The 12,137-nt window shown below is 43.2% G+C and overlaps 1 protein-coding gene across 3 annotated transcripts in view; it reads right to left on the bottom strand.

Moving 5' to 3' along the window:
* The window catches only part of NRXN3 (neurexin 3), a 2,203,380-nt gene that overhangs the window by 1,739,795 nt on the left and 451,448 nt on the right, over positions 1–12,137 (bottom strand). The window contains exons 8-9 of one of the 3 annotated variants that reach the window (XM_006884635.1): positions 3,167–3,175; positions 898–917 (exon numbers count right to left, since the gene is read on the bottom strand). The exons of the other annotated variants lie outside the window; for them this stretch is intronic. Of the exons in view, the coding sequence (XP_006884697.1) occupies positions 898–917; positions 3,167–3,175 (29 nt within the window). The remainder of the gene's footprint in view (positions 1–897; positions 918–3,166; positions 3,176–12,137) is intronic. 3 annotated transcript variants of the gene reach the window in all.

Genomic DNA, 12,137 nt, shown 5'->3' on the forward strand with positions numbered 1-12,137 from the left:
TTAGCATAATTCAATCCCATTCCTCCTAGAGAGCTCTCTAAATCTCATTGTCTTCTCCTATTACATTCTTAGACCTTGAAGAAGTTCTATATATTTACTTCTTCTGTCTGTTGTGGTTGATTTTATCATTAGGTGCCATCGAGTCAAGCAGTTTCCTTGAAAATTGTGATTTCATGAGACCTAGAACTTTGTTCTGATCCGTAGCTGAACCTGGGCCCTGTAAACAGCGACAGAACTCTAGAACATAGTCCTTAAATATTTGTTGAATAAATTCATACATGACCTCCCCAAGTTCAAGTACCCTTGACATTCCGAAGTCCCTGACACTGCAATGGATAGGTACACAATTACTACTTTTCCATCTGCTTCCTGGAAGCTGCCAAGCCTCAGAAGAGCTTTCTTGGTAGACCTGCTCAGTCCTTGAGGAGATGACTTCTTATAGCATGCCTCCTTGCCCTGTGACTGAAACTGTCACTAAGTAGTTACAAAGGGGCTGAAATGGGGAGATTGGGTATGGACTCCTGGTCCAGTCAGAAAGCTGAAACTGTATTTAGGAAGGAGCTCTGTGGAGGTTCAGATCCTTAAAGGAGTTAAACCATTGTTTACCCTGGAAGCCATCCCAGCCCTTAACAGTAGTATAGCTGCCACTTGGGTAATTGACCTGAGCAGGTGGTCTTTGAGTTCTGACCTTTATTTTTTAATTTCTTTATGCTCCCCAATATGAGGTCCCCATTTCAAAGCAGAAGTCAGAATTGCAGTAGCATTTGGTGGGTTTGGGGCTGGGGACAGTCATGACAATGCAGTAACGACAAAGCGGATCAATCCATTTGGCTGCTGTTGCAGCCCCTGCCTCTTAAGTCAGCTGGTTGCACGAGGTCTGCAGAACCCCTCGGAGACCTTGTCCTTCAGATGGCTGGCTGGCAACTCAGCCTTGGCCAAGAAGCGCACACTCAGTGCTGGTTCTGCTGCTTCCACATTTAGCCTGCATTGCATTACCTCATTGCCAGCCAATCGGCACCTCTCAGGGCTCAACACACGTTCTCCCTTTCACCACAGACATTGCCTCATGCCACTCTCTGTTCCAAGAGCAGGCTGCACTGGGTGTCATGGACTGGCATGTCCTGGGGGCAATGGAGAGAAGAAGCACTAGTCAGAGGCACCAGCATCCTTTTCTCTTATACCATGACTCGCAGGAATCAAATATTCTGCAGGACAGAATACCTTTTTAAGTAAAGATTGCAGTGAAAAGAGGATTGAGAAAATGTAAGTCATCATTTGAGCAACCTTAGAAAAATCAAAGTCCTAAGTCACTCTCCCAGCCACTAGAGTTTGCAAACCTCTTTAAGCCAGGCCAGCGCTGCAATTGAGTGAAACATTCTTTCTGCACTTTCTACCTCAAAACCATAGCTCATTCTGACTGCATCTCCACCAATGAGATGGAAGAGCAGAGATGGGCTGGCAAGGAAGTCAGTTGATCCTTTATACTCAAAACATACTGAAGTTGTTTAGATGTGATCTGAGATCTACGATATCAGCAATCGTTTGGATGATTAACTGTGTGATCTCAAGGCTGCCCAGCCCGCACCTGGGGTGGCTGATCTGCAGTGGAGGTGAGCCAGAAAGTGAGGTGCTTACAGATTCCCAGAGAGCTGCCCCACCCCTGCACCTCAGGCAGCCCCCTAATTGCCCTGGGAGACATGTTACAAGCCCCCCCCCCCTCCGTTCTAGTGGGAGACTTTCAGAGAAAGGTGTTTTATCTTCATGTGGTCTCACTTCAAAGAGTTTTTCCTCTCGGTAGAGCCAGAGGTGTTAATATATCTTTAAATAGTGCGAGGAGGATTGGTTAGAGGATAGGGCGGGAAACCATTATAAATCTTCACAGGATGTTCAATATTTTACACAAACACAGCTATCCAGCAGCAATAATGGCTCCACGGATGTGCCACGTGCATGTATTGTTAATAGCTTTCCATGCACCAAGGAGGAACACGTGGTCAGAGCACAGTGAAGAAATGCAAGGTGGTGATTCCAGGCACAGAGTGCACAAATAGGTGGACACGCTGCTTCCTGTCAACGTCAGACCTTGCCTCCTAGCACAGTGTTTCTTTTTATCTATGCATGCCAAGGGACCACGCCCACTCCATGAGCCCTCCCTGGAGAAGGAATTCCATGTTTGGCTACCATCCCTTCTACTTATCTAGTGACAGCACTTAACAACAATAAGGACAACAGAGAGAGCTACATTGGCCTGGTGGATAGAAAGTGATGCTACCAAGCCCAAGGTGGGTGATTTTAATCTGTGGCCCTCAGGCCTGGTTTTAATTGTTTTTTTGGCAAACATACTTCTACATGGCATAGCACTGGTCTGTGCATTGCTGTACAGAGGCAACTCGTGGTTGCTGTGATGCTAAACACTGTGACACCGATGTGCCAAATGTGATAATGGTTACCCATGGTGGACAGTGTTTGGTGGAGCTTCCGGATTAAAACAAGCTCAGAAGCAGGAGTGCCATCCACTTCTGAAATGCCTTGCCTCCGGAAACTCTCTGAACCGTGCTCCACTCAGGTCTTTCATTCATAGGGTCGCTGTGAGTCGTCTACGATTTGATGACATTTAACAGCAACAACAGCTCTCACACTCTACATCAAGAAGGTGACATCGTAAACACTAAACCCAAACTCACTGCCAGGGGCGTGAGTCCAACATACAGTCACCTTGTGAGGGTGGAGCTGATAGCATGTTCCTGAGGCTTCCATCATTAGGGTCTCCTCTTTCGTCCAGAGTATGACTGGTCGGCTTAGATTACCAACTTGTAGGTCAACAGCCAAAGACTCAGACCACTGTCCCACCCAGGCTCCTTATCACAGATAAAGCCAGCAGGCAAAGTTAAGTTCTAGTAAAAAATTAAGGCTGTTAAAAAAAAAAAAAAAGTAAGGCTATTACACACAGAGCTGGCCACCTAATCATCAAGGTAATCTGCTATTTGAAAAGTGCCAATGATTCTGTTGAATCACCATCTCTATTTCCCTATTATTATTACTATTACTATTGCTGCTACTACTATTATTATTATTTATTATTTGTGTTTGTGTACTGTCTAATTGGATCTGACTGATATAGGAAGAGATTGTCTCTCCTCCAGCAGAGCATCTGGTGAATTCAAACTGCACGTCTCTGGGATTGCAGTGCAGTTTCTTACCACTAGGTCACCAAAATTCCCTTCCCCTTTCTTTTAAAAGACACAGCTCAGTAAGAATGTGGTCTTAAGCACAGAGGAGATTGGAGAAGATTAGAGGGACTTCAACTAGCGTAAATACTAGACAATTGAGGTGGACACACATTGACTTCTTTCTCTCATTTTTGCGCCCTCAGTGGATACATCTGGGTACAATGAAGTTTTGTTTTCCTTCAAACACTATGCCACTTGGAAAGGATTTTTTTTTTAAAGGAGAAAATAGAGCAGAGAATAAGCCTTGGTGGGCAGAAGGCACCTGTATCAGAAGATAGGTAGAATATCCCCTCAACTCATTCACGGAGGCCAAGAATAACCCTGTGAGGGGTGAGGGTCTTTGGAATTGGGCCAAAGTCTCTAGAGCCAACAGGGCAAGATGAGCTGGGCCTTTTAAAAGGGATTAAAACTTAAGCACTTATCATCATCTAGAAAAGCAACAAAACATGTCCAGTTAGAAAAAAAGCTCCAGTCCTACTTTGCAAAGCTGATTTATTCTCAGCTTTTTAAATTTCATTTACTACCTAAAGGGTAGTGCACACATTTTCAAGACCTGGCTATAAAAAGAAACCTCTTACATAACTGCGATTGGCCTGGCAGCTATTGTTGTGAGGAATACACTGGACATCTTGTCTCAGAGCATTTTGGGGAAGCAGGAGGCCCAAGCATGATTTTAAATGGTGGTCTAGTAAGCCAGCTTCCTAGACTCTGGTAGGAGAATTCTAAGGGTCAGAAAGCATGACTGCAAACATGTGATGGGAGAATAGGAGAAAGCTAATTCCGAAAGCTTGCAAGAATAGAAATAGGGTAGGGGGATGCCAAATCACCATCTTTGCTGAGTCACCTTCTCTGTCTGCTTCCCTTTTCTATCAGAGGACACCGCTCAGTAAGAATGTGGTATCCATTCTTAAAGGCACTGGACACAGATAGGTGGGATGGCATGACACATCAGTTGTGAATCAACCTAGCAAACTCCCATCTTTTCTGACCACCAGACACAACTTTCTGGGAGAGCAGGCAGTCCATCTTAAGAATGAATAAGACAGGGGTCTAGAATCCCTTCAGACTATAGAGAAACATGGCCTTTTAGACCTGAGAAGGACCTAATCCACTTCTCTCTTGCCACTACTGAAGAAACCATGGGCCTTAAAGAGTGAGTGACTTGTTGAAATCCACGGTATGTCTACAGTTCAAGTTCACAACTTCTTTCCATGCCCACTGTTCATTTGCTACTTAAAGTAATAGTCCACGGGCCAGAGCAGAGGTAGTATTCAGGATTTGATTAGAAGCATTCTTGAGTCCTTTCCCAGACCCCGTTGCTGTCAAGGGGAAGCTGCAAGTGTCAGAATAGATGCTCCATGGGGTTCTCATTAGCTGCTTTTTCAGAAGTAGATCATTTTGGCTTTTCTTCCAAGGTTCCTTTGGGTAGACTCCATCCTCCAACCTCTTTGGTTATCAGCCAAGCCAGTTAACCTTTTACTCCTCCCAGAGACTTCCCCCCAGACCTCCTGAATCAGGGTTTACATTTTAACAAGATCTCCAGGTGATTCATATCCATATTACCATTTGAGAAGCAGCATCCCGCCCTGGTGCACAGACAGGTGCAAGCTTCTCTGCAGGGAATCTCTGCTCACCATGGCAACTGACCACTCCACTCCCCCAGTCCTTCTGCTCTGAGTTGGCCTCCTCCAGTGCTGTGGATTTTATGGGGACACAGCTCATGGTCTCCAGAAACAGGCCTCTTCCTACTGCAAAACACATCTCCCAAGTAGCAGCAGCATCATGAAGTCATGAGCTAATTAAAGCCACAGCTTGGTACCGATCACCGTCTCCTGACCTTTGTCTCTGGGATAAAAAGCCTTTACTTTTCTGATGCTAGTCACTAGCTGCCATTGTGTTCTACTCGCTGTTTTTAATTGAAATTGACTATCCTTAGAGAAAATAGGAGGTGCATCTCCTAAAAACCTATGTAAGCGTGCCTTTCTGTTCTTGAACCTAGTCTTCTCTGCCCATGAAGGAAATATTTAACTTCTATCTGGAAATAGTCTAGCTTTTGGTCCCCAGCCTCCTTTCCTTCATAAAGGGAATATTTCTATGTCCAAAATGCTTTAAGGAGGTACTTCCTGAAACATCCAGTCATTATATAAGAGATTGGTCTGGTCCCAATTCCCTCAACTAATTTGCTAGGACCTTGGAACAAGAAAGGGTGGCATCTAATTCCGGCATTTTATAGGCAAGGTGAGTGGGAACCAAGGACTCTTTGTGGGCCTGGACTAAAATGAGAGCTATACTTTCATAGGTTCCCCCCTAGAGAGCCTACAACACGGTAAATGCACAACTGCAGGAACCCTTCAAGGGAATTCGTCAGAGCCACATGACAAGAAGCACCATATAACAGCACACAGGACTCCTAACCGTGGCAAAGGATCCTCACAGTGTCAGTTGTCAGCCACCACTTGATTCCTAATTCCTTGACTTCTAACCTGATAATGAGTTCCCTCCCTCCTTCCCTCCCTCGAATGAAGAATTGAAGCCCACACAATTCCTTCCATTGCCTCTGCTGCTTTCAGAACAACCCCTTCTGAGTCCAGGCAAGGCTTGGAGGCACACCCAGTTCCTTAGCTCAGGTGCAAGCAGATGCCTGTCCCAAATGTGGCCTGGCCCAAAAAGCTGACCAGTATTAATAAGCAAGACCTGGCCCTTTCCACCAAACACAATCCAGCAGCAAACGGAAGCACTCGCATAATTAAGTTAAATACAGGCCAACAGGGAACAAGAGCCAAAAAGAATCTCAGGCAACAGTAGCTATGGGTAGTCAAAGGAGGCAGGACTAGTGAAGACGAACTCCGTGGTGGATTCATGGAGAAAGCCATGGCTGCAGACTCCGAGCAGGAACAGAATCAGTGCAGGCGGAAAGGAGAGGAAATAAACTGGGTTAGCCCGTTCAAAATGTTCCTGCGGGGAGAGAAGTCCGTGCAAGTCTTTCAAAAGTAAAAGATGTCTCTTCTCCTGAGATAATGAGGGCACTCAAATCAACCAGAGAGGGCACATCACAGGGATGGTGGGCTTCTTGGGGGCCCCTAGATTTGGTCATAGCTGAGGTCCAAAAGGAGCATGGTATCACAGTTATTTAACACATTGCGGCACACTTTTTAAATTGATGACCGTGCTTAGAAACACATTTGCTGTCATTTGCGGTAATGTGTTAAGCATTGGGTTGCAAACCAGAAAGCCAGCCATCTAAGCCCACCAGCTACTCCATCCACAAGAGAAAGGTGACGCAGGATTCCTCCATAAAGATCTGCAGACTTGGAAACCCCACAGGGCAGTTCCACTTTGTCCAATACGGCTGCTATGCATTCGTTTGGACTCAAGAATAGTGGGTTTGAGTTCAAGGTCCAGAATAGCTTCAAGCAGGAGAAACTCAATCCATTTACGGAACCTCCAAGTGCCAAGTATGTTGTTTAAATATTTGGCATCCGCTACATCACAGAATGTCCCAGACTCCCAAGCTGCCTTGTCTTCCTCGCCAGCATTTCCTATGGTTGGTAAACAACAGCTTTCATTCTCTCTCTGTGTGTATATGTGTGTGTGTGTGTTGAAGGGAGCTCTGGCGACGTAGTCCATGTGGAGTTGTGCCATTAACCCACAGGTTGCACCTCTCTGGCACGTAAATCTACCAGCTCCTCTATGAGAGAGCGAAGGGCAATCTTGTGCCATGCCATTTACGGCTTCCGGAAACCCCTTGGAGAGGCAGCTGTGAACGGGTTCCAATTCTACGGCAGTTAAGCGTTGAGCATGTTGACCGAGAGCACAGGTGTGCGTGCACTTTGCTGACTGGCTACTTGTGCTGTTGATTTGCATTCCTGCACATAGTGGCATTATCACACCCACAAGCAGCACTGCAGCTCACTGTCCAGAGAAGTTATGCAGTTTATCTAGCAAAACACAGGCAGTTTGTGGCCAAGCCAGTCAGGGCCAGAACCCAGGATGTTTTCCCTCCCAATTCTGTGTACTCTTCTTCAGACTGTCTTATAAACCATGTGGAATTGGGGTAATAATGACAGTGGGCATGAGAAAAGGGATGCCTCGTGTTTAGTTATTACATTCTCCTCCAAAGAGCATTATTTACGTGTGACTGAAAGGTTTTAGCTACAAATTGAGGGGTTTTTTTTAAAGGAAAAAATGCGCATATCAACAAGAAAGAAAGAAAGATATTAAATATAGCAAAGTACAATTGGATGCTGGAAAAATATTCAGGAAACAGTCTTGAGTGATGATGATGGCACAACAATTTTTTACTTATTCAAAACCTTGAATATTGAGAACATAATTAGGAATAAACAGTAAGGCATCAGAAAAGGGAAATTCTATGCTGCAAAATTCAGGCATAAAAGCTTACACTTAAAAAAAATATTTCCTCTATGCCTCATTTGGTTGTTTACTCTTATCTTTATTTATTTACTCTTACTTTGCACAGATTATTAAGCACTTTCGTTATTCCAGTTCCTGTTCAAAAATCAAGTTAAAAATAAAAGAAAAATTAGAAAATGATGCAGCTCATATTTATGATAACCACAGATGACAAGCAGACAATGAAGGAAGCAGTACATGTTTAAATGGATTCTCAACATTTTAAAAGCCAAAAAGCTGGCAAAAGAATACAAAAGTGTAGAAATATGAGCCCCTAGTCCTAACACAGAACTGACGTTGCTCATGAGTATACTTTAAATCTTTAAGAAAAAGTTAGATTCTAGCGAGTGCCCTATGGTTTGTTTTTTTAAAGAACATTGGAGAGTATGAATTAATTTTGGGAAGATAACTGGCAGATTGATTGCTTCATACTAGAAATTTTTTGAGATCTACTGAAGGATAAAATCTGGGAAACTCTCTTAGCAGGAATGTTTCGTTTTCCCCAAATGGGGATCTGCTCAGAGAGCTTTAGTTGTGTAGTTCTCGAACTTGAGCATAGTTAGAACCACCTGGAGTGTCTGTTAAATTCAGTGACCTTGCCCTCTGATCTTTACAATGATCCTAGGCTATAACAAAAGGGGCCCTAACGGGGTAGTAGGATGATTGTTGGGCCACTAACTGAAAAATCAGCCTTGAATCCACAATGCATTCCAAAGAATAGAGAGGAGGCATCTACTCCTGTTAGGATTTCATTTTGGAAACCTGATGGCAAATAACCAGTAGCCTGAACCAACTCAATAGCAATAGGGTCATCTCTACATGAGGTAACTGGATTTAAAAGAATTAACTTGCCCAAAGCTCAAATGCTTCTAATGGAGTTGGACCGTGCACCTAGGACTTGTATCTTCACCAAGTTTCCAGGTAATATTGATGCTGCCAGTACAAAGATCATACTTTGAAAACCACTCCAAGAAAATAGCAATCATAAGAGGAAGAATTTTAACACATGCAAGAACAAGGTAATGGCAAAGATCAAATCTTCATTTGTGACTTTCTTCAAAGGATAGAATTCCATGAGCTCCTGTGTTTACCAAGAGGTGTTAAGAATAATGTGAAGCTGACATAGGGATGCAAAGCACTTCTTTTTCTCCAGCAAAGCTTCACCTTTAGAATATTTAGCAGAGCCCTCGTGGCCCTCAGTTCCTCTTCAAGCTTCTCATCTAATGCTCTTTCCAAGAGGAAACATCCCCAGCCGAGATAGAATATGAAGATCCTTCTCCAGCATCAGGGGGTGTTGTCTAATTCCTCAGACAAACACTGCCACCCAACAATGTCACAGGCACAGGCCTGCAGGAACCTATATAATCCTGACACAGGGACTGTGTTGACATTAGTAATCTCATAAAGATGGATTTGCTGTTTGCTCAAGAGCTTTCAGTACAGACTGTTAACCAAAGATAGGAGGTAAAAGCAGATTTCTGAAGGGTCAGAGCTCTCCTTCAAGGCCCTCTTGAGGGACAGGGAATGTGGAACTGAGGGGCAGGTCTTACTTTTCTCCCTTATCCTCTGAGTCCTGAGCACAGGTCATGTTCCTACTTAGTCAAGGGTAGGAATGAACAAACGCCACCCTGCATTCATCTGTAGTATAGACCCAGGTGGAAGACCACAAATTGAACAAGCATTGGATGCTAGTGAAAAGTATATATGCAAAACCATGAGCCAACACCATTCTCAATGCAGAGAAATGAAAAGCATTTTCCTTGCTATCAGGAACCAAACAAGGATGCCCACTTGTCACCACTTCTATTCAATATTGTACTGGAAGTGCTTGCTAGGGCAATACAACAGGAGAAGGAAATAAAAGGCATCCAGATCAGCAAAGAGATGGTTCAACTATTGCTATATGCAGATGATATGACAGTGTACACAGAAAACCCCAAGGACTCAAACAAAACAAACACAAAAAACCCCCAACACTGTTAGAGTTAGTAGACCAATTTAGTAGAGTGGCAGGATATAAGATCAATATCCAAAAATCAGCTGGATTCCTCTACAGTAACAAAGAGAATTCAGAGAAGGAAGCCAAGAAAGCAATACCTTTTACAATAACCAACCACAAATTGAGATACTTGGGAGTCAACCTAAGTAGAGACACAAAAAACTTGTACAAAAAATAAAACAAAACAAAACAACAACAAACAAACCCTACATAATGTTTCTGTGAGACACAATAAAAGATCTAAATGGAAAAATGTTCCCTGTTCAGGGATAAGACGACTCAACATTATTGTGAACACTTGCTACATGCCATGCACTGCTGTGCTACACACGCATCATCTCATTTAGTCTTCACCATAATCCTTGTGCTAGTGTTTTCCACCCATATGAAGTAACTTGACTCACTAAGCAGCGCACACTCGCATGGAATGCTGAGTGAAAACACAGGCACCAACTGGCCTCCCATGCAGCCCTCTCTTTGGGATCCTACTGCTTCTCAAGCTATTACTTCTCAGTCTCCTCCAATGCACACACACCACCTTGTCTCCTGAATCACTAAAGAACAGGTTACCAAGCCTTGCTTGTAAAAAAGCAAAATAATAAATATTTTCAGCTTTGCAAGTCATACAAACTTCATCACAAAAATTCACTCCTACCCTTGTACTAGAACGTAGTCATAGATATGTAAGTGAATCAAAGTTGACTGTTTTCTAATATAACTTTATCTTTAGAAAGACTAGACTATAAAATGAAGGCTGCATAGTGGACTGGACTTGAGGGGAAGGATTGTATAGCAATGAAAGAATTTTTCTTTTACTTTTCAGAGAGAAGAACAAACTGGAGGGGAGGGGTGGGCAGGGAGAAAAGTGCAACAATGAATGAATGGAAATCCAAAATCTCTGTAAGTTTTCATTAAAATTAATAATAAATTTTTAAAAAGACTGGAATGGGTGAAAGGATATTCTGAAAGGAATAGATGATTAACAACCAAGTGCATGACACTTAACAGTCTAATAAGGGGACTTGGAGGAGAGGAGGGAAGAAGTTGTACATTAATGAACAAATCATTAAAAAGTCTAATTGTTGCCCATCCAACCCCGTGCCTAACAACTACAGCCCAAAGCTCAGCCCTTTGGCCTCATCCCTATCTACATGTAATTCCTAAATGCTCCCACGCAGTTCCATAGAGTCAATTCCAACGCATAAAGACTGTTTGTGTTGTTAGGTGCCATTCAGATAAAATCTTCAGATGCAACATTCAGATGCAACATCTTCACAGCCCCCGCTTTGTTGTAGCCACCGTGCCAATCAGTCTTGATGAGGGTCTTCCTCTGTTTTGTTGACCTACCTTTTCAAGCAGAATATCCTTTTCCAAAAACTAGCCTCACCTGACAACATACTCTAAATATGTGAGACAAAGTCTCAGCATCCTTGTCTTTAAGCAGCACCCTCACCACACTTCCTCCAAGACGCATTAGTTTGTTACTTTTGCAGTCCATGATATTTTCAATAGTCTTCTCCAGGACCACAATTTAAAGGCGCTTTTTATTCTCCAGTTTTATTTATTCATGGTCCAACTTTCACAAAAATACAAAGCAATTTTAAAATGCTAGGACCTGGACTCTTCAGCACTTTGAAGAGAACCTTGACACATCTGCTCAATGCAACACATCAACTGGTTTCTTGACTTGCTTCCACATGTATTGATTGTGGAACCAAGTAAAATGAAAGCACTGGCAACTTCAATCTTTTCCCTATTTATCATGAGGCTTACTGGTTCAGTTGAGAATTTTATTTATATTGAGGTGTAATCCACAGGGTAAACTATAACTTCTCCACAGGAATCCCAAGACTGTCATCTTTAATGAGGGTAAACGACATCTTTCTCCTTTGAAACATTTGGTGAGCTCAAACTGCTCATCTTTAAATTAGTAACCAAATGTTTACCCACTGTCCATCAGGGATTCTGTGGTATACGCTAACGACTTCCAAGTTCATAAAACCAGCCTGGACTTTCCCTACACTTAAATCTCATGCACACAACTGTCTCTACTCAGGTATCTCCTGTGTAGACACCAAAGCCTATTCCAAGGTTGAATTCCTTCCTAATTGTCTATCCCTTCACCCAAACCTCCTGTAGCATTTTCAGCTCAATATACAACTCTACCATTAGAGGTTGTCAAGGAGGAATACAAATCTTGACGATATTATAATTTCCCAACTACTCTGTGGGAGAAATATGGACAATCTCCTCCCATGTGATTGATTTACTGCCTCTGAAGATCCACTAGAGAGTCAGCTGTGGGTTAGTCCTGACTCTGGTGGCTTAATGATAAGGAGTTATTCTGCCAGCCCAAAGGCATGCAGCTTGAATGCACCAGTTGCTCCGAGAGAGAGAGATGGGCAATTTCCTGTGTAGTTTACAACCTCTGATAACCTGCTGCAGGGTCAGCTATGAGTTGCTTCTGACTCAACGGCTTACAAGGCTACTGTAAC

The sequence above is a fragment of the Elephantulus edwardii genome, unplaced genomic scaffold, assembly GCF_000299155.1.
Source record: "Elephantulus edwardii isolate Elephantulus edwardi_28Jun2011 unplaced genomic scaffold, EleEdw1.0 scaffold00037, whole genome shotgun sequence".
NCBI lineage: Eukaryota > Metazoa > Chordata > Mammalia > Macroscelidea > Macroscelididae > Elephantulus > Elephantulus edwardii.